The 23,934-nt window shown below is 35.3% G+C and overlaps 1 protein-coding gene across 3 annotated transcripts in view; it reads right to left on the bottom strand.

Moving 5' to 3' along the window:
* LOC5565233 (focal adhesion kinase 1) overlaps window positions 1–23,934 on the bottom strand; it is a 322,375-nt gene that overhangs the window by 178,353 nt on the left and 120,088 nt on the right. For 2 of the 3 annotated variants that reach the window (XM_021849314.1, XM_021849315.1), the window contains exon 2: window positions 10,505–11,433. The exons of the other annotated variant lie outside the window; for it this stretch is intronic. In XM_021849314.1, the coding sequence (XP_021705006.1) occupies window positions 10,505–10,575 (71 nt within the window). In that variant the 5' untranslated portion in view covers window positions 10,576–11,433. The remainder of the gene's footprint in view (window positions 1–10,504; window positions 11,434–23,934) is intronic. 3 annotated transcript variants of the gene reach the window in all.

The raw sequence follows: 23,934 nt of genomic DNA, 5'->3' as shown, positions 1-23,934 counted from the left end.
TAATGTGTTCCTAATGGTATTCCCACTGAAAATCATTCCAAATTAGTAGCTATTGTTCAACAGATTTATGTATCCTTAAGGTGTTTATATAACAAAGCCACACCTCAAATTTTCAAGAGCACAAGTCTTGAGAATCAAACAGCGCTCCGCGTTGAAAATTTGTTCCATTGGTCACTTGATGGTGGTAAGCAATTTGATTGATTTTCAAAGCGAACTGGTGTCAGATTCACCAGTCTAGTGCACTTGAAAATTCAAAGTTTGGCTTCGTTTTATAATCACCTTAAGTTTTATTGAGCTATTTGATTTTACAAGAAAATTTCTCGAAGAATCTCTATCAAATTTTTCAAAAAATCTCTTGGAGTACTCCACCAAAGAATTCGTTACAAATTGTCATCTACGGTACTTATTACATATAAATTCCAATTGTAATTTTTATTATTAATTTGTTTGTTTGTTTCTTAATTTGTCAAGATCACCAAGCAAGGATTTTATCCATATTTTATATTTAATATCACTAACAGTTGAGTTGAGGTTCTTAATAACCCGTTAACGCCCAGCGTCCTCAATTGAGGACAGTGGTTTGCGCAAGTAACTTGAAAACCATACAAAATATAATGATGTTACGTTTGGAAAACTTGTTCATTGGCCTGATATATTCCACTCAGTGGACATCATATTTTAGGATTCAATCACTAGGTGGCGCTACAGCATTTTCAAATGTACCTTGCACCTGCATATCCAACCCCCTGAAAAACACGGAAATCCAACTTTGAAAATGCATATCTCTGTTGTTCTTGAAGCGATTTCGAAAATTCTTTCAGCAATGGAACCGAGCATAATTCAAGTTCGAGTTTTAGCGATGACACATAGTTTTAAACTTGAAACTTATTGTAGAAGTTCATTGAATATTTTTTAGCAGAAATAAAGTTTTTGGTTATACTCAAAATTTATGTTATTAAAAACTAATAATAAATGCCTTCTGCTCACAAAACAAAATTCAAAGCTATAAAATGTAGTATCATGGACATCAATTTAACTGAAGTTGACCAGGTAACATTTTTGGGTTGAAATATGAATTATTGATTACACCCAAAATTTGTTTTATTCAAGAAACTACGAGACACTTTAGGTTTCGAATCTGCTTGAATGTAAATCAAAATTCATAGCGATCCAGCTTTTTCGGTAAAAATTTGCTTGTACAAGTTCAGTAAACATATTTGAGTAGACATAGTAATTTTGGATTACACTTTAAACATTTTTTTACCAAAAAGTTACGAGAATCCATAGTTTTTCAACCTCCCTGCTTTTTAATCAATATAAAGCAATGCCTTATATTTTTGTCATGCACTCACTAGTAGAATTTCAGTGAGCGTCTTTGGGACAAAATAGAAAATTTTGAAAACACTCCAAATTTATTTTACAATAATAACATTACAAAACACATTTGTATAACTGTTTGCCCATAAATCGAGTTTCAAAGCAATGACATGTAGTTCTAATAATAAGTTAATAAGAACAGTGATTATATTTGAACACAAAGACAATTTTTTATTGCATTCAAAATTTCGTTTTGAACTTATTAGCCCAAAAATCAAAATTCAAAGGATGACATATTTTTTATGTATTTATTTGTTTACAGAAGTCTGGTGAACGTCTTTGGGGTCAAATGAAAATTTCAGATTACACTCAAAATTTCTTTTGCAAAAAAAAAATTAGAAAACCCTCATTTTAAATTATTTGAAAGAAATTTTCATTCGTAGTTATTCAATTAAAATATATTTTGAGAGTAATCAAAAATTTAAATTTCTGCTCAAACATGTTTACAGGTCTTCTAGAATCAAATTCATTAAGATGAAACTGTATGTCACCAGGTCGAATTTTGATTTATAGGAAAATAGGTTTAAAAACAGTTTTTAAGGTTTCTTCAGTAAAACAAATTTTGAATGCAGTCACAAATCTATATCCCAACCCAAACATTTTTAAATAACTTTTATGTAAATATTGATCTCGAATAGTATCTGAACCACCGCGGCAAAAAATTTCAAAATTGATTAGAAAACGACGGAGAATGCATATTCAAAGTTGGCCTTTTAATTTTTTCTGGACCCTTTGTAGTAAGCGTAAGTTTTCACCCCCGTGGTAGTATAAGGGATGGACTTTTCCAACTAAATAAAAATTACAACGCTTACTGTTTCTAAAGGATGAACTAGCATTGAATTTGTCTTAATAAAATGCAAAATTAATTCTTTGGAGCTATCCAATGTCAACGACACATTTTTAAGATTTATTGTGGATCCTCACCATTGACTATAATTTTTATACTGAAACTGTGTTTATTTTATGGGAACATAACTATTTTACCCAGAAAACTACAAAAGAAACTAAATAACCCCTTTTTTTGTCTGTAAATCAAAACTGATATGTAGTTTTTTCGGCAAGAATTTATTTTAAGAAGTCAAGTAAACATGTTTGAGCAGAAATTGAAATTTTTGATTACAATCAAAATTTCTTTTATTTAAAATATTACGAAAAACACTACTTTTTGGTTCCGTTTGTTTGTAACTCATAATTCAAGACGATGACATACGGTTTTTTGACATGAAATTTATTGTGAAAGTCCAATGAACATATTTGAGCCACAAAATAAATTTCCGATTATACTCGAAATTTATTTTACACACAAAACCAAAAAACAGAACTGTTTTGTTTGTAAATCAAAATTAAAGGCTATAGCCTTGACTTGAAGTTTTTCAGCATTTATTTACATTAATTATTGTACAGTCGAAAAATAAACATTTGACTGCACTCAAAATTGTTTTACCTACAAGGCGATATAAACATATTTCTCGGATTTGTTCGTCTCTAAATAAAAAAAAAGTCTATGACATGTAGTTATTTCGGTATAAATTTACTTTAGAAGTCAAGTGAACATGTTTTAACAGAAATTGATTTTTTTATTACACTAAAATTTTCTTTGACTCAAAATATCACGAATATTCCCTATTGATTTACAGACGAAAGAAAACTAAGGAAAAACCGTATTTTTGTGTTGTTGGGTAAGAGAAATTTTGAATGTTATCGAAAATTTCTATTTCTGCTCAAACATGTTCACTTGACTTCTACAAGTAACTTTATGCCTAAAAAACTACATGTCATAGCCATGAGTTTCTATCTACAGATGAACAAACTCGGGAAATAAGTTGTTTTGGTTTTCTTGTAGGTAAAAACAATTCTGAGTGTAGTCAAAAAAATATTTTTCTACTCTACAATATTCACTAGACATGTGCAAGTCATAGCCTTCAATTTTAATGCACAGAGAAAAAGGGGCCTTCCTTAGCCGAGTGGTTAGAGTCCGCGGCTACAAAGCAAAGCCATGCTGAAGGTGTTTGGGTTCGATTCCCGGTCGGTCCAGGATCTTTTCGTAATGGAAGTTTCCTTGACTTCCCTGGGCATTAAGTATCATCGTACCTACCACACGATATACGAATGCGAAAATGGCAACCTTGGCAAAGAAAACTCTCAGTTAATAACTGTGGTAATAAGCAGGCTCTATCCTAGTGAGGACGTAATGTCGAGAAGAAGAAGAAGAAACAAAGCTAAGGAAATACGGTTTTTGTGTGGTTTTCTGGGTAAAATCAATTTTGAGTGTTATAGGAAACTCATTTGTTTACTCAAAGTGATCATGACTGTTACAATCAACCAAACGGGTCCAAAAAATAGGGATTTTAATAATATTTTAGGTAAAAGAAATTTAGAGTGTAATCTAAATTTGAAATTTCTGCTCAAAAATGTTCACTTGACTTCTACAAAAAAATTCATGCCGAAAATATCATAGACTTGAGTTTTTATTTGCAGACGAACAAACTCGGGAAATAAGTTGTGTATGTTGTTTTGTAGGTAAAAACAATTTTGAGTGTTGTTAAAAAATTCTTTTTCGACTCAACAATATTCACTTGACCTCTGCAAGTATGATATGAAGAAAAAACCGCATGGCATCGCTTACAATTTTGATTTACCGACAAAAAAACTCAGGAAAGACGTTTTTTGTGTGGTTTTCTGGGTAAAATTAATTTTAAGTAAAAGAAATTTTGAATGTATTCAAATATTTAAATTTCAGCTTAAACATGTACACAACACTCAAACAAGCAAATTAAGGTCGAAAAAACTATATGTCATCGCTTTAAATTTTGTTTTATAGTTGAATTTGTGAAAAATGCGTTTTTCAAAAAAAAAAAAAAAAAAGGAAGTGCCTTTTGCTTAACAACTTTGGGTAGACGTATCTTTTTCAAAACCCTACAAATAAACATCAATCTTGAATAGGGTCCAGTTCCATTGCTGAAATTTTCCTGAAAATCGCTTCGAAAACTATAAAGATATGCATGATTAATGTTGCACTCCCGACTCTCTGAGGGGGGATGGGTGTACAGGTGTTAAAACGGATGAAGTTTTTACGGAAACTATTTGTATCTAACATCTTCGAAAACGTTCAGCATGAACTCTGAAGCTTCATGATACTATGATAAACAGATTTTTTCTATATTAAATTGTTATGGCAGAACGTTTTGCTTTTTTATTAAGGAACATTACCAAAGTTATCTTATGGTAAAATTCATAATGTAATTTTCATATTACTTTAAAAATTTGTTCAGGAATTCCCAGGGTTTTTTTTAAAATCCTGTGTTTTATCAACAAATTTTCTATAAAGATTCGAAAGGAAAAGATATTTCAAAAACATTGTTCGAATGTATTTCAAGTATTTTCAGAAAAAAAAAAAACAAAGAATTTCTGACCCAATGTATGATGTAGGTGTTTTGGAAATATTTATGAAGGACTATTGATGAACTTCACCAAAGAATTTGTAATAAAATTGAAAACAAATTTTTTTTTATGGATTCACAAAGGCATTTCCAGTAAAACTTGCAGCAAAATATCTCATTACATGATTTGACTGAATCAACGATTTTTTGGAAGAATTGCGAGGGAAAGCTTTAAACGTTTGAAAGGTTAAATTATTTTTTTTATGAATCCAAATTTTTCGAAATCAATTTGTGTATAAAAAGTAGACATAAAAGGAAAAGTCGTCCTGCAGGAGGTATACAGTTGAAAGAATGAACAAATCTCACAATATAATTTGACTTTTATCCAAAAGGTTTGTAAAAAAATGTTCGAAGCCATCTTTCGATATTTCTTGAGGATTTTGATTATACTAAAATTGTTCAAGAAACATATCAAATTTTGTAGCTCTTAACATCATTCTTTTCTAAAATTAAATTTATAAGAGATTAGTAGAACATCAAATTTGTTTTGTCTAAATCTTTCTATTTTTTACTTGAAAATTCATCTTAGTTCGACCATAACTTCACTAATACTCACCCGATTCCATATCTTTTTTACATGCTTTTGAAGCTAATTTGGTTGTTTTTATACTGTGTATACAACAGGTTTATTTAACAATTGTTTTGACTTAGTTATTCCACAAAGACTACCCATATACATGATTTATAAATAAAAAAATAATCTAGATTTTTCAAATGTTTTTTTTTTCAGAAATTACAATTCTACTGTTAAACTGAAGTTTATAAAGCATCTTGTTTCAACCTTGAGATGAAAAATGTATATATTTTTAAATAATTTTTAAAATATTTTGTTCTAAAATTTATGAAAAATTGCCTTTGAGACCTTTTTGAAGGTTGAACAACTGAAAAAACAGTTCCAGCTTAAGTATTAAGGTTTAGCAGACTAAACTAACATTTTTCGTTGAAAATACATATTTTTGAGCATTTTTTGTTAAAAAACTAAATCAAAACATATTAATTTATGTTACCTACAGCTTCAAAACGACTAAATTCACTTCAAAAGCGTGTAAAAATATGGAATCAGTTTATTATTCATGAAGTTTTAGGTTGAACAGAAGTGATCTTTATAGTAAAAGCGGAAAAATTCAGATACAACTACTTTTAACTTGTATAGGCCTGACTGAAAAAAAAATAACTAAAAATTTCCCCGCTCAGCGAATACTTAACGGATTAAAATTATTTTTGTATTATTCATTATTATTATGTATTATTTAGTATACTAGCACACATATCTAGCTTCTAAAAGTAGCCAAAGGATCTAAAGAATGATCCTGTGGCCGGAGTTATTCAGGAGTGTTACTGGGTGAGGTCGGCTGAAAAGGGTATTGTACTTCTGTACCCCTGGAGGTAGGCTAATTTCAAGTCACAGATAATTTACGGAATCTGCTATAATGTGCCCACAAGGCATTTAAAGTAAAATGCATCACCCGGGACGCTTTAAATTTACTATAAAGTGGCTAATTTGAATCTTAACATCTATGCCAAGCTTATGGGAACGCATTTTAGTAAACTATTATGTTTGGTCTCTACTTTTCGAAAATTGAAACGGTTCAGTATACAACAAATCTATATCCGGTTCTTCAGGGCATTAAGTCCGAATAGGCACATCCGGTATATTCTAAATAGTGAAAACCATGTTCATTTTTAATGCTGAATATCAGATCTTAATGATTTATACAAATTAAAATGGTTGCAATTGCAAATAAATAGAGATAACTTGGCGTGTCCCAGAAAAGAGCACATTTTTACCCGAATTAACCCAGCGACCCACCGGAATATCTCTGGTTACAACAACATTTCCGAGATTCGTCGGTCACTTTTAAAAACTAGATATGTGGACCAGTATACTGACAAAAAATATTTAAATCCGTTAAGTATTATCTGAGCAGTGAGGGTTTTAGTATTTGCGCTTTCATTTAGGTGAATTAGTAGATTAGTTTTCATTTTGAATAAATTTGATATTATCCAAACTTTTCATGAATTTAATTTTAAAGAAAATGATGCTAAGAGCTTCAACATTGCAAGCATTCAACTTTTATATATGGATGCTTATATTTATAACGTACAGAAAGATTGAAAGATCAAAGTTTAATTTTTTCCTAATTAATTATTAAGCTTTTAAATCAGATCTCCACCAATAAGCGTGTTGGTATACAATTTAAGGTGGCCTGCAGGATTTTGCAGATTTGAATTGAAAAAAACTCAATTGATTTGGTTCACTGAAAGTGCAACTGTTAGTGTCCTAAAGTTTGTATGTAAAAAATAGGTTTCATGTTGTTAATGCAAGAATGTCTATGTTTCTTGTAGATACTTGTACACTGGATGACAATGGTAAAATGCTTGTATCTTGGTTAACGATTACTAATTGGCCATCTTTATTACGATCGATAGCTGGGTCTTATACAATATAGTTGAATTGAATACATTTTTATATGAACACAAGTCCTATTGTACACTTTTATACGTAAGGGATACTTCAAATATTCAATATTATTTCGCATTTGTAGCATACTAAATCTGTTCACTCGGATGTTCAATGAAATCAATAGATTTTCAGCAAATACTTAGAAAAAAGCATGAGTCAATTTGTTTCCTCTAAGCCCCACGATTAAACATTTATGTAATTAAAAGATTCTCAGTATGCTTGGAACAACCAATGCTTAAGAATCGACTACCCTCAATGACCACATTAGGACAAATCATATCGTTTCAAATCCGAATTGAAGTTGTATCGAATTACATGTCACCTCGACATTTCGCACAAGACTAAGCGTGTCACGTGCATGAACGACTCACTAACAATATTTTGCTAGTTTCGATTTTGTTACTCTCCCTAGCATAAGGAGAGACAGATCTCTCGCGAGAGTAATGAACTGAACACGGTAAAATATTTCTTGTAAAAGGTTGGAAAGCGAGTAATGCCATTATTAAATATCTATGTGATCACATAGGGTATTGGTAATTGTTTTTTTAGAAGATAATAATTATGTTATCCTTCAAACTTATTCTGCAATAACATGAAATAATATTAACACATTTTTTTTCTCCAAATATACATCATCTGCATGAAATGGAAAGCAGTGAGCAAGTTTACCGCTGAACACATTTTTCTGAGTGGAGTCATGCTCTAGCGTGTTACCGAGAGAAGGAGAGCAAAACGATCAGAACGATCAAACCAATCCACTAACGTGCGCTCGCTCCGTCACCTGCAGCTGTATTTCGGCACTAAAACCGTGGCCCGCGATTGGTATCTCTGGCACTTCTTTGACGAATTTAAATCCATACACATAAATAATGCTCCCGTCGCGCCCCTCCCTATTTCAACTCAGACAGTTCCAATTTTCGGTTCGCGAACTGATTTATTGAACCTTCACACAGGGATACTTCATAGCATGGTCGCGGAAGAGCTATAGATCTTCTCAACGGCAACAGCTAACTGGGTACCGGCTGCTGGCGGTCCCATTCTCTAGAATACGTCAAGTTCTTTGGGAGAAAATTGAATTCCGATATGGCTCATAAAAATTATAAATAGTCAAAGACACGTCTAGAGTGGGCCTGGTACCGTGACATTGTGTTTTGCTTTGAGCGTCCGACGAAGTTAATTGGATCCAGAGTTCGGTAGTCGATGACTGAGGAGGTCGAGCTCGGAGTTGGCGGGATGGGATCTTTGCATACATTAAACGCGCGGGTTCAATCTTGATAGGGGATCATTACAAAATGTTATTATTAGCGCATAGCAAACTGTTTACATATTTAACAGCGTTTATTGTTTGCGTTTGTCCCGGACAGCTTTATTTGTATACGGTTCTGTTAACCCACATTTTTTGGGTTGAACTACCGCAGAGCTCGGCCGGATGGTTCGAAACGTGTATATGGCTGGGTAGGCCTAATTGGAATTATTTTTGAGCGAGGAAAGACTGGAGAACGAAGAGAGCAGCGGCACGTGGCGTTAAAAGATTAGGATTCCATCGGGTGTCTTATTTCGAACGGGGACACGTTGTCGAAGAAAGAAGATTGTCTCCTTTGTTTGAAATTGATTGCGGTTAACTTTTGAGGATTATTGGCTTAAGACAAATGCTTTGTCTGTTGGAACTGTGCACGTAATATTCAACAGAAGAAATCGAAATTTTCTGATAACATAATTTCGGTACACAGTTAAAAATAATGAAGATTACACGTCATGTAAACTTCATTTATGCGATGTAAACATGACGTCATGTAAATTTCAGTTTGAAATCATGTAAAAATGTGTTATATGTTATGTAATCACTCAGAATCCTGCTAAATTACATGACATATAATTGAAGTTTACATGACATATCATGTAAATATCCATGATATTCCACGCTCCAATTATGTGCATTATATGTCTCAAAAATTTACACATTTCGTTCGAACTGTGTACTTCCAGACTATTTGTTTGATGGCAAAATTACCTTTGCTTCTATTCTGGAACCTTGATCTGCCCAAAAGTAACAACGATATGATTTACACATATGAAGAAAAAGTACAATAAGCTGTATAATGTTAAGTTTTGTATTAATTGAACATAAATGTAGTCAACGATTGAAATCTTTTGTGAAGATGATTGATGATTGCTACTTGTGTTCAATCTGGAGTCACCAGGTAGTAATCAGATTGGTTCGGAACTTATCCATTGAAAACGGTAATATCTATGGGGCCCAGATAGCCGTAGCGGTAAACGCGCAGCTATTCAGCATGACCATGCTGAGGGTCGTGGGTTCGAATCCCGCTGGTCGAGGATCTTTTCGTAAAGGAAATTTTCTCGATTCCCAGGGCATAGAGTATCTTCGTACCTGCCACACGATATACACATGCAAAAATGGTCAATCGGCAAAGAAAGCTCTCAGTTAATAACTGTGAAAGTGCTCATAAGAACACTAATCTGAGAAGCAGGCTTTGTCCCAGTTGGGACGTAACGCCAGAAAGAAGAAGAATATCTATATTTAACGATCAACGCTCCGTCATCGTAATCATCGTCATCATCGAAAATTCAAAAGCAGTTTTTCTGTTCAAAACTAAAAATTATTCGATGAAAATGTGTTCATTGTGTTTCGGTTGGAGAATAGATTACAGTGAACACATTTTTCTGTAAATTTTCTTGATTTTGAAGGAAAAAACTGCTTTTGAAAGTTCCGAAATCAATGACGGATCCTGCCCCCTTAATAAAGTTTAGAACTGATTGATTTGTGGGCTTCGTGGCCTTGCGGTTAGCGGCGTCAGTCGTTTAGGCGTATTGTGCGTGGGTTCGATTCCCGCTCCAGTCGGTGGAAACTTCTCGTCAAACGAAAAATTCATCACTGGGCTACTGGGTGTTATGTGTTGTCCGTTGCCTAGTGTTCGTGATTGTTCATCTGTGCAGCCTTTGGCCGAAGACGGTGTAAATTGTCTTTTGATCGTCTTCTACATCTATCATGCGTATTTCTTGATCCGTAATGATTATTATTCTTTCAATGTCTCCTAGCATTTTATATATCTCTATTACTTAAACTTTGTATTCAGAATGAGAATTTAGTAAATTGGTAAATCAACATATACGTAATTAAACTGTTCAGCAATGTCCATTCCAGGGTGTAAAAAATGCTTGGTCTATCGAAAATACGATCAACATGATCCATCATACTTACGTTTCTAGATACTGGAAGTACTGGTACACCGGTTTCCGAAATAAGAATCCTTCCGCTTTCTCCACCATCATAATCAGGTCTCATAAAACTGCCCAACTGGAAAAATTTCTCCCCCTATACTCTAATTGCACTGATAATCAATGGGATTTTAATTAGATTTCTCACTTATTATGTCACATTCCAAATCATCCACTGTGCTCTGCCAACGCTCCTCTCGCACAACTTTTCACACTTTACCGACTCAAAGATTAAAAATTGCACGCCATGTATAAATCTGCATTATTATCTTGTCGTTGATGTACTTTTCTTTCGCCCAACACGCCTTTTCTCCGCATATTATCACACCCCGAGCAAGGTAAAACAAAAAGTGCTCCCAAGGCACACCGTCGACAATGAGCTTAATTAAAAATCACTTTTCTTCGCTTTTTCGATACGCCCACGATGTCGTTGCGTCGTAAAGTTGGACCTGCTGACGGCTTGAATTGTATCCCCCTCTTGCTACGATTGGATAACAAGTTATACTTGGTGCACAACTTCTCGGGAAAGCTCTTGTCACAAGGATCGCCTTCATTCGTTGGGTAACACGAAAAATCCCCTAAAGCGTACCGGGATACTACGTGACTAGGAGATTCTAGTTTCTCGTTATATCACAACAGCTTTTCCGGACTTGCTCACTCAATCGTAGCACCTTTATTACGTGTTATGGGGCAGTAACACTATAAACTTTGATGGATTGGAGAAGTGTAATCCTCGAACGTGGTTTGATCGATATACGGAATAGATGATATGAAGCAATGCCTTACGATTCTATCGATGAGAGAAGGCACCTTCGGTTTCGGAATTGATGTCGTGTTTGCTTTCGTGTTGTGATAGGTGATAAATCTACCTAGAACTGTATGCAGCTGAAACTTTTTTCGATACAGGATAACCTGAAAAACAAATGTGGGGTATGTTGATACATTGGTGGTTTTGAGGAATGGATAAGCTCCGAAGCTATCCTTTGACTACTCCTTGTGCGTTGAATTGTTGTTTGGAAAGGTTTGTGCCAGCTTGTCGAATAGGAAAACTTATCCTATTTTTGATCTTGTAGATTCACTTCATTATGAGTTTTTACTAGTTTCATTTTTTTTTTTTTGAAAAGCTTCGGGGTTAGAATTAGTGCATCGAGCAAGAGAAAATCAAAGACGTTAGATTTGGTGGTGGTATCCAGAACCCGTGCCTGATAAGGTATATTTTTATATTTAACCCAAATATTAGAAATACAGAAATGTGTTTTTTATATAAGTTTTTTTTTGTCGATACGTTATTAAACTCAATGGTCCTCTGAAAATTGTAGTTTGTTATTACTTACTCAGGTATTTACTTCTACTCAGATTGTACCAACATTCAACATTATCCCTAACATTGAAACCGTCGCTTAGAATATGTATGGCTCTTGAATAGAGAATTTATCAGAAAAGTCACTAGTGACATCTAGGTAGCAAAGTTTAAATCAATTTTATCATTACGAGACAGATAATGGTGGTCTGAACTATTTGTCCAAACCATCAACATAGCCAGTTACTAGCACCATCTAGCGGATGAGTATTTGATCAGTTTTCACCTCAGATGTACCTTAGATCTGCTGAGCAACTTTGCCGAAGACTATTCGCTCCCAATACGACAATTCGTCCGGTGGGGTGTGCTAGTGTCGTCATGATGATGGTTGACGAGAGCAATGTCAAACTCATTCATGGTTTCAAAACATTCGGAACAAAATATTTATTTTCACCGCTTACTTCACTTATGTATGAAATTGAATGAGATCCAATGGTAGAGAATTCATTTATCTACCCAATGGTATTTTTAGGGGCAGCGGAGATTGTCCCGAAGCGTATTTTATTCAAGCGCAAAAATCGCTCAGGCGAAAGTTCCAATGAAACTAACCTCACATATCCTGGTTTTCCAACCTCAAACTAGTGCTCCTACCAGCCGGATCTCAATTTTTATGAAAGTAGTGCAATAATACAAAAAAAAAACAAACGTATGTAGAACATAGAGAATGGAAATTCCTACCTTTTCCGCCTAACTGTTTCACTGTGAACCGTTTTATATCAGGAAAATAAAACATTTTTCCCCACAGCGGCATGTGATGGATGCGTGAAAAATCAAATCTTTCATCATCTGACTAGTTGCACTACCAAAGTATTGATGGCTAACAGTATGTTGCGTTTTGCGATTGGAAGCGTATGTTTGACAGTGCCAGTATTAGGTATTGGAAAAAGTGTGGGTCTAGAAATCCGGAAAATCGATGCACGTCATCCCTTGGCACATAATGAATTATTTATTTTTTCGCAAGAGAATCATTATTCCAAAAAATAATCGTTTTCATCTAATTTTGTTTTTTCGACGTATTGTCACCCAACCGTTTGTACGAATTTACGAGTTATTACGTGAATTTTTATGCGACTTCTGGTTGTTTGGGTAGTCTATGATTTGCTGAACAACTTTTCTTAGGACACCGACTTTCCATCGACTAACGCCACTTATCGAAAAAATTCTTAATCGGATGCTTTGCTGCCAGATAGCCCTTGATCCACTGAACAACATTGAAAAAGACACTAACTGTTTGGCTTATCAGGATTTTGAAATTAAAAAGATAAAGAAAAAATGTAACTTGCGCACTCAGCGAATGAAGTTTCAATCAGATGTTTTACTGTCGGTTTTGCGACTTTCTTCCGAATGCCAGTTCTCCGAATACCCTGTTTCCCCGAATAGCCCAATTCAACGAAAAGTCTTCTTAGCCGAGTGCTTAGAGTCCGCGGCTACAAAGCAAAGTTATGCTGAAAGTGTCTGGGCTCGATTCGCGGTCGGTCCAGAATCTTTTCGTAATGGAAATTACCTTTACTTCTCTGAGCATAGAGTATAAGAATGCGAAAATGGCAACTTTGGCAACGCATGCCTTCAGTTAAGTCCTAGTGATGATGTTATGGCAAAAGGAAGAAGAACGTGAACAAAAAATGCATGACAGAGAGGGGAAGAGGGGTTCTAGAAATCCGGAAAATCGATTGATGTCATATTTGAATCTTCCCTCAAACCTCGTCGTCTTCAGCATTTTTGGCAAGAAATGCTTAAGTTTAGGCCGAAAACACATGTTCACTCCATTTTTTAAAAGGTTTTCGTTGGTTCAAGTTCAAAATACTTTTACTTTGTTTTTGAGAATTTGTCACACCCTTTGGTTTGAATTCAAATGTTGGGTGTATGTTGTTTTCCGTGTCCTTCCCGAAACGTCATACAGGAATATTTCAGTGTCAGAACTTTTTAAGAAGTAGAACCTCAGTGAAAACTTGTCTGCCGTCAAACGTTAACGTCAAACATGATCAAAAGTGTCAAGGTTCAGAATTTGACCAATTTTTGAAATTTAAGTTTAAATATGATAGAGCCATTATTTAAAGTGGAAAATTCCCAAAGTAGTAGCAAAAACAGGCTCTGTCGTGTTATTCAACAAATACAAGACTTTATCTAACATTTTAGGACCCTCTTCTTGCCCCTTTCAAACTGCGTCACTTTTCGGAGAAGTGGCTTTCATCGAAACGGGTCATTCGAGGAAACGGCATTCGGGAGAATGAAATTCGGGGAAAAGTAGCACAATCTGCCACAATACTGCCAGATACCCCTCGATCTACTGAAACTTTGTCGAAGATATTGGAGATTTAAAATGTTTTTATTAGCGCCACCCAGCGGATGAATTCCTAATCAGGTATTTGGCAGTGACAAACCTGATTGGGAACCCATCTGTTGATCAATTCCATCAATTGTTGATCAATGATCCATCATTTTTTTCCAAAGACATCAACCTTCTAGCCCATGAGGGTCATAAGATATCTGTTTTACGGATGATATGGCCAATTTTGGAACCGCAAGACAATCCAGAATAAATCCGGAACCACTTAAAGGATATTCTCACCTTCTTTGAGTTATAAAGTAAAAGAGTTTTTCCGAAAGTTCTGAACATTTAACAAAATCCATCAAGAAAAAAACAATTTATGCACTTTTTTATGTGCTCTCCATCATGTGGAAAGGTTGTTCGCTGGGTGATAGTTGAACAAATTGATCATTATTTCTGCTGTGAATTCCATCAAAAATATCATCAATATTTCCTGATAAATTTCACAGATAATTACCGATAAAATGTACCTCTAAAACAGTATATGAATGTTGGGATCCCATTTGAATTGCACCAGCCGAACATCTTTCCGGATTAAAACAAGAGAAAACATACCGCGACTCGCATTACGCGGAGTCGATTTAAATTCTGATCTGCCGCAAGGATAAACGTAGACTGCTTCATTCAATATCTTTGTTTAATGCAAATCATTTAAATAGAGATTTCCTACAATTTTGTTAATTTTAAAACCCAACATGAATACTTCCAAAAATATTTCTAAGATTGTTCCGGGTCATTTGGCTGACCAAACGTCATTTGGCCGAAGGAGTCATTTGGCCGGAAATGAAAACAAAAGTGAACTACAGTTAGCATGTATTTGTAATGAATTTCAAAGAACTTATTCAGCTTATACATAAAGAAGGATAAATCATCATTGATATACAAATAATAAGTTCTCTAGTGTTAGCTCAATAAACATTCAGTGCTGAAAGAAGAACATCCTGAATGTAAGCAATTATCCACTTCTCTGCTAGTGCTAATAGCTGCCACCAAAGCTTTTGACAGTACCTTAAATTGTTTATTACTTTATTGTCCTTCTGCAGGACTTGATTGTTGTTATCCCTCGAGCCGTACTAAGTAAATTATTTCATAGTTCTAGCAACCACACTTATTTTCACTACGGAGAGACAGCGAGCTTCTTTTACGTATTTTTTCACCGAGTCAATCGGTTTACTCACTCTTAATGGAAATTACTGTGGACGTAATTCATAGTAAGACTGAATGACACATGATGTAAATGATAAAACTACACAAAAATGTGTCCTTGAAGATGTATTGAACAAAAAATGTAATTTTACACGTTGAAGGACACGAAAACGATGTCACTATGATCGGCATTTCTCGAATTAGACGCTGTGGTATTTGAAATGTGACATAAATTCACGTCATACGGCTCGCTTCTTTTATGTGCATCCAAAAGACGTAAAATCATATTATTTTTTCGGAGTGTGCTGCTATACGCAAGCATCTCTTTTGAAAGAACAGCCTATGTTCAAAAGAAGGAAAAACCTCTTATGAATGTTTAAGCAAGTGTAATGCATATAATCGTTGTACCGGTACAACTACAATGGTCTGCCGATGATTTAAAGAAGGTAAAATTCCCACTTGAAATACAAGTTAAATTATTGGCAAAAACCAATGAAACCAGTATAACTCGAAATAATAGCCTATGTTTTAAAGAAGGAAAAATGTATTACGAAACCTTATCACACCTTTGGTCACTCAGAGACGAATCAACGATCAGCAACCATCATAAAGGTTTGGTGAGTTCACAACTTCGTCCTGAATAAACGAGGCGATTTTATCATACTCTTATAGAGCATTTAAATAGCGATAAACATGACGGCCCGTCACATCAGCTATCAGGCCACACTTACGAATTCTACATATCAGCGTTGCAGCAATTAGATTTTTTTTGTTCGTTATTCAGCCACACGGTATTCAGCTAAACGACCCGTTTGCCTAGATAACATTCGGCCAAATGGCGTTCGGCCAAACACCATCAGAATCTACCCAAGCAGAGGATTTTTCAATAATATCTGTGATACATATTCTAAAATATTGATCGTAATTATTCCTGGTTCATTTGGAATTTTCTCAAACACACGCACCTCCAGAATTGCCTTCAGAAATGTAAGCAAACTGCATGAATTTTCCTCCAAGAATTACTCAAAATACCCTCCAGGATTTTTTCGGGAATCTCTTAAAAATTAAAAATTTCAGTGATCCTTCTAATGGTTTGTTGGATTCTTTCGGAAGTTAATCCAAAAATTATAATTGAAAAATTTCCTAAAGATTTTCATCGAAGAGTCTTTAGAGATTTTCCGTACAATTACTCGAGTGATAGCTCCAGAATTTTAGGAATTGACCTGAGGCAGATAAGTAACTTGTTTGTTCAGGAATTCGAATATATCTAACAGCAATATTTTGATATCAGACAAAAAGAATATGCGCTTGAAAATTATACAAAAAATACAGATTGTACAATAATGTCCAAAATTAATAACAGTTTAAATATACAATGTTTTGTAATAGCAATTATTGATGCCGTTTTTTACATCTGTTCTAGGATAGTTCCAAGAAATCTTCCGCGATTCATTAACGGTAACGGTAGAAACGCTTTTCAATTTGTGTAGTTTTAAAGTCGAAATTCTGTTTCCTTTAAAGTATACAACAAACCAAAGGAAGTAAAACCATCTTCCTCTTTAGATGCGAAATGAAAAATCAACTTATGCTGTAATGTAATACAATTTGTCGAGCATCTTTTAAAAAATTGTTCATCTCACAACGGTCGAAAAAAAAAAGTTTGGCTAAAAACAGTTTTTTTTAGATTTAAACAAAGAAATATAGGGTAAGTGTACCAGTTATGGACATAGTGATTCCCTATTTAGCCATACGTGATTATTAAAATGTCTTCGAATTTTGAATTTTGTTGTGTGTTGTAGTAGTTAGATTTAAGATATATCTTGATGTTATTGCATTCAAAAAAATTTAAAATGTGAAAGTTATCAAAATGTCACATATGGCCAAATAGGGAACCACTATGGCCATAACTGGTAAACTTTCCCAATAACCTTAAAATACTTCTTTGTATTCTTATTGATTCAGAAGGAACTATTTGCATAATATGTAACTTTCTTCGAATCGTTATTTATATTTATCATTTTTTAATTCAATCAAATTAAAAAATATTTTTTTTCTTGTATTATTTGATCAACATGGAAGGTAAAAAGTTTGTAAGTAGCTCTATTTTTTATGAAAAATATCATTAAATCATATGTAAAATATCGATTTTTTAAACAGCAGTGATTTCTGGCTTTAGGACATTTGGTCGAACGAAAATTGGTCGAAAGTACATTTAGTCGAATTGACATTTGGTCGAAAATCTTAAAAATGAATGATCGAATGACGTTTGGCGAACGGAAATTTAGTCGAAAGCTTATTTTGAAATGGTTTATTGAAAGATCATTTGGCGGAAATGCAACTTTAACACTATGGAATGAATGGTTTGAACATTTGATCAAAAGTATATTTTTGGTTAACTGGCACAAATTTCCAAGTCGGGGGAAAACATGCCTCTGAATTTATGCAAATCTCTAGGATTTGGCTGAATATTTAAAAGAAATTTTGAAACGTAGTTTTTTTTTGTGCACATTAATTGAAATATTTGTCTTTAGAAAATTTATTATTCTTTCAAACTATTATCATTCCTTGAATGAGTGCTCAACAAGTTATTTCATTGCTGAACGAGTGAACATTATTATTTGTTGAATTTATTATTCTCCCAAAACGTTATCGTTCTTCGTACTGAACTGCCTATCTCGATCTAATGGAAACATTCGAAAAAAGTGGTTGATTTTTTTAAAAACTTCTGTCGTCGCGCTGTTGTATTTTGTAGAACACCGTTGAAAAAACCTCGCTTTTCGTTCACAACAGTAGCGTGGGGGTTCTGACGGAAGCACACCGCGCGACGACTGGAAGGTTCAATCAGGTCTTGGAGCTTACGAACGTTGGTACGGAATGCAGAAATCATACCTAAAGCGGCATAAAAAAATGGCGAAGTGAATCTTAAGTGTCGGCAAAAAAATACACTTCTCTACTCATGGTCGATTCGATTATTGAGATTTCCAGCTTTATATCATTATTTGAGCAAATATATGACTTTGCTGATGGTGTTAATAACTTTAGGTGAATAACAGAGTTTGCGGGGGATGTTTTGAATAATTACGATGAGAGCACTGAGAATGAGCATTTTCACAGTTATTAACTAAGAGCTTTCTTAGCCAAAGTTGCCATTTTAGTATTCGTATATTGCGATGATAGTATATGCCCAGAGAAGTCAAGAAAACTTTAATTACGAAAATATACTGGACCAGCCGGCAATCGAACCTAGACACCTTCAACATGGCTTTGATTTATCTTGGACTCTAACTACTCTGCTAAGGAAGGCTCCACGCAACTCACCAATGGTATCATAGCCAAAATAATTACCAGGCTCTATATGACCGCGAGCGATACATCTAATACGCTAATTGCAAGAGAACATAATACCCTCTGACCACTGCCAAGTCTACCTGTGGCGAATCATGTCGATACTTTAAAAACCATTCATCATATCCTAAACAAGTATCGTGTTTTTTTAATACAAAAAAAAATCACAATAACAACGTCATTCATAATCGGCGTGGCGCGCCTGGTCGGCACCCTTCTAACTTCCTACTGTCCCAATTTGGTAAAACCTTTAACAAGCGTCATAAACAACAGCATCCAGCAAGTACTACGGTGAAACGGTCAAATACGCAAATACACGACCGAGACAAAAAGATCTCCGATCCGGCCGGCTGGCCGCCCCAAACCAGGAACAGTCTCGTTTCATGGTTGAATCACACACGAGCACGATTCGTTTGCACCGCTATGTCTGGCTGGCTTGGCTACCCGAGCAGACAGAAATTGATGCAGAATACCATACCAGATAGTTTTCAATACCTACCACCTGAACATGGTATGAAAGTGCCATGCATAAGTGGTTAAATACTGCAACTAATCAAATAAATATCTCCTTATGCATATTTCAAAAACATCTACTGACTGATAATTGGATCAAATATTTCAATACCTGAATGATACATGATGAAATTTTAATAAAGAAATTGAATATATCATTACCTCAGTTTCCATTTGCTTTCAAAAACCTTAAAGAGGTATTTTTAATTGTTCAAGACAATACTCCCTATACCATAATAATACCAAAATGAGGTGTGGACAATACTGAACTATACCTAATTATGGTATGATACCAAAATATGGTCAGCATAGATTCGGTTATTGATTCCTGCTCGGGTAGCTATCGAACTGGGCTCACCTGGAAGCGGGAGGTTGGCGCAAAGCGCAAGGGTCAATTGCAGTTTGTCAGCCTCGGCGTGCTTGCTGCTCAGTGCAGAAAACTATAATTAAAATTTGCTTTATGCATTGCTCTCTGGATCAGCCTTCGATAGTCTACAAACAGGGCGCTCATTGCCCTATCAGTTCCACAATCAGAACGTGGAACGGTTCACAATCAACGACGTGCAAATCCTTGCCGCGATATTGATTTCATCCGGGACTATCCTTCTCGGAAGCTTTCGTCGTCCTCATCTTGAGGACTAGGAGCGACTAGCGAAGGGAATGTGCGAAAGGGATGGCGCCTCACTCTCTATCTAGGTACGTGTAGCCCAATCAGATGGCCATGAATCAAAGTCACACCCCAACTACTACCGTCATCTTCACCGTTAACCCTTTGTCCGTGTTCTGGGGTAAATACGACCCAAAAGTACTTTGAAGAGCTGCAGCTTTTTTGTGAGTGAACCGATTTTTTTATGTTTCACACTTTGTTGTGTTACTACAATATTTTTTTGAATATAGTTTTTTTTCTTGAAATATTTCGAAAAATAATTTTCTACAGTATTTTTTTTTTAAATAGTACGTTGTCTGCGCCTTGGGGTTATGTTGACCTCATATTCAAATAACGATAACTCCGGGTAATCCAAATGGATTGTTTTTAAAAAAAAGTCTAGTAAATTTTTAAAAAATAATAAAGTAAATTGGGGATGCCCAAATCCCCATTGAATCTTCTTAATTTTTTTTAGGTTCGCTAAATTTGTGCTTTTGGAAATTCGAGATTTGGCTTTGATGCATCTTCACCTTAAATTAAATTATTTGAAAATTTATTGTAATTTTACGAAGTTAAAATAATATGAATTTGAGGTCGATATGACCCAAAGAACAGGCGACGTAGCTTTTTTAGTACAGTCAGAAGGTTAACGATACAGCCTTCCGTAGCGAATAGCTCTCAGTAGTTGGAAAACGGTTATCTAGCGCTTCAAGTTTGAAAGTACAGCCGCCAAGATTAAGATATTAACGTTGATGGATTGCATTGGGATGGTGTATTCAGCTGCATCGCTGAAAGGCGAAGTCAGCTACTGCTACTGACTGGGATGTTGGAATGGGCTTCAATTAGCGATTGACTCTGACTTATGCTAATAGTACGTTTTGAAGCGAAACGTGGAATATTTTTCCTATATTTTTAAGCGTGTGTTACCTGTTCAAATGTCCAATGATGATCATGACCTTGCTATGAGATTACCTTGTCTATTCTCTCGAATCGCATGAAACATTGTCCAACATTTGTTTTGAATATTATGGAGCAAGTTTACGACACACCTATCCACCAGCAGAGTTCGTGATTTGCTGCAATAAATCTCGTTAGTGTCGTGTCAGATTGATCAACTAGGCCCAAGACCTTCCCGCATTTCATGACATTACGGTCTGGTTGTTCGGTCGGTCGATAGATCCAATTGAAACGGGTGTGACACTTTGGTGAGACCTGTTCTGCAAACAAACGGTAGGAAACTAGTTTCGGCACACGAACTCTCTCAACAATGGGTACAAGCCGCTTGAGGTGAATCAAATTTATGACATCGTAGGCCTAAAAGCGAGTGCTGAACAAGGTGGATACTGTGGTCGCACAGATCAATCCAATTAAGGAGAAATGAACGAATATTGAGACTTTAATAGGTAAAGGAAGCAAGGGTAAGGGATTACGAGAGACCAATTCTCCAACATTTTGATATTGAGTGTTCTACTCAAATACAAATCAGTATGATAAACCATCCTCTAAGAATGATATCGAACGAAACGTCCTACACTGCCCTTTAATGCGCAATAAGTATTTCAAATCACATGTATTTTAATATCTGGGACATCAGCATCAGCATCATTTTTTATTCTTGAATATTGACAAAATCGCGTTAACTTTCTTGTTTTCCGGTATTTTTGCACAGTGATGGAAATGAATATCTGTTGAATTGATGATTTTGCTCACTCTGTGTAATCATATTGATCTTTGGTGGTTTCCTAGATCTTACAGGCATGTTCTTCAAGATATTGGACGTTTGGTAATTTACTACGTACTCAAAAATTGCTACAGTGATATTTAGTGACTTATTAACTATATCGGGGACGGACCTGGTGTAGTGGTTAGAACACACGCCTCTCACGCCGAGGACCTGGGATTGAATCCCATCCCCGAAATAGTCACAAAAAATTTCAGTGACGACTTCCTTCGGAAGGGAAGTGAAGCCGTTGGTCCCGAGATGAACTAGCCCAGGGCTAAAAATCTCGTTAATAAAGATAAAAAAAAAACTATATAGGGAGATTAGGGGCATTATTAAACCCACGGGGTGAAATGGACAGCCCCTTGTTCTCTGAAAATATGCTTATTTCATCAAAAATTTATACAATGTATGAAGTATCTATTATTTACAAAATGCTTGACGGTATTAAAGTTTATTTTTTGCTTCAATTGTCCTTCGAAGTAAGACTTTAAGTTTTTCTTAGTTTCAAATTTGAATAAAAGCAAGGCCGTGGAAGAATCTAATTTGAGCAGAGTAACGAATCAAAATATTTTTTTTTTCTTATTGATGTGGTTGTGGGAGAGCCCTTTTACATATCATAATCATTAACACTCATTAATACATTTGTATTCACTAAATTCCACGCAAGTGTTCATTTTGCCCCGATACCTTTTCACCAGCCTTGTTTTTCGACTCATTTTTTTTTTCTCGATTCTCAATTTTTGATATAATTTTTGTCATTATGAATGAATGCAGCACACCGTACCAATACCAAACTTGAAAACTAGCAGAGGGCAACCAAAAAGTTTTGTCGTTTAATGGTCTTTAGATTATCATTTGCTTGATGTGTCCATTATGCCCTAAATCTCCTAGTTATAAAATCGCAGATATGGATATCGTCTGGACCTGTGTTGAGTTTATAAAGTTTAAAGTACCTACAATGAATTCAAGAAAGTTTTGGTCGTTAGATTGCACAGTCTACAGAAGGTACAAGAAGATGTCGACGCATTATGAAAGTCGTTGAGCCCTCTGATCTTCCACGAGAAAACACTGGGAGTTTGGAAAATGGAAAATAGCTGAATTTAATAGCCATGTTTACTATGTCCGTGAAAATTCTGCCTTCGTTGCATAAGCATGCGAACGGGAAACCTTCCAACACTGGAATCCTCGGCAAATTGACCGACCAAAAACCAATAAGCTTAAACGAAGTTTTGTTTTTGGAAGTCTGCTTGTAAGAAGTTCATTTTTATTATTTCAGGAAATAGTGCTTTTTAGTATTCTAAGAATATCATTTATATACACTAAGGTATTTTTTTACGTCGGTCAAAGTCCCTCGTAAACAACTGCGTTATTTCAGAAAACGACTTAGAAAACCGCGTTATTACAAAAAAACGACAAAAAATAAAGTTTTTTTTTTTCAACGTTCCATGACCATATGAATCATAACGCAGAACATTGTTTTGTATGGGAAAAAATGACACTTTTTTTTTAACCGCGCGAAAATAAACCGAAAAAAAATCAGTGTGTCTTAACTTGGTAAATTGTGCACAAGTGAAGGTTTTTCAAAAATTTGTTGGAGTTTAGGCCTATGATTCTACATGCGTAAATGGAGATCTATTCATTATTTCTAAGTACAACAACATAGCGTTTTTCCGATCACTAGATGATCCGTTTTAATCATTCAATGAGTACAATAGGTGTTCTAGTTCACTGAATAACATCCTGGATTAAACACCTTTAATCTACTGGTGTAAAAAGCAATCTTTTTCACGTTTTTTTATATGGTTGAGACCCTTCTGAGCTGGAAAATAGAGGGCTGTTAACCTGGATGGAGCGTCCAATGTAGCTCTGATCCTCACAAATCCCTTCCTCATGCTTCCACGGGTCAACCAGCTAATGGTTGCGTACTATGCTGGTAGTGCAGCCTGAACACTGTTGTCCTTCTGATATCAGATAAAGTGAAGAGGTACATCTTAAGCGTCACATCAGCATTGTTCTGGCATACAGCGGCTGTATTTGAAATGCTCTTCCTCGGAAGCTGCACCTAAGATGGCGGCCCCATCACGGGGAAAGAAAATCCTTTCCAAACCGTTCAAGAAACTGACAGACGTAATCTGTCTTTTGAACTGATTCAACGGCAACGACCTATACTGTGGAAGAACGGACGAGACTCGGAACACGGAATGTAACAGGGTAAACTGATACAACTTGCCAATGAAGCATGCCGCATGGAGCATGAGATCCTAGGAATAAGCGAAGTCCGTTGGCCAAACTTTGGTGAACACAGATTGTCATCGGGACCAATTCTGATATAGTCTGGCTTACGAGGTGAA

Source organism: Aedes aegypti, chromosome 3, assembly GCF_002204515.2.
Source record: "Aedes aegypti strain LVP_AGWG chromosome 3, AaegL5.0 Primary Assembly, whole genome shotgun sequence".
Lineage (NCBI taxonomy): Eukaryota > Metazoa > Arthropoda > Insecta > Diptera > Culicidae > Aedes > Aedes aegypti.
The sequence above is the reverse complement of the archived record's forward strand: the minus strand, read 5'-3'. Positions and strand labels throughout refer to the sequence as shown.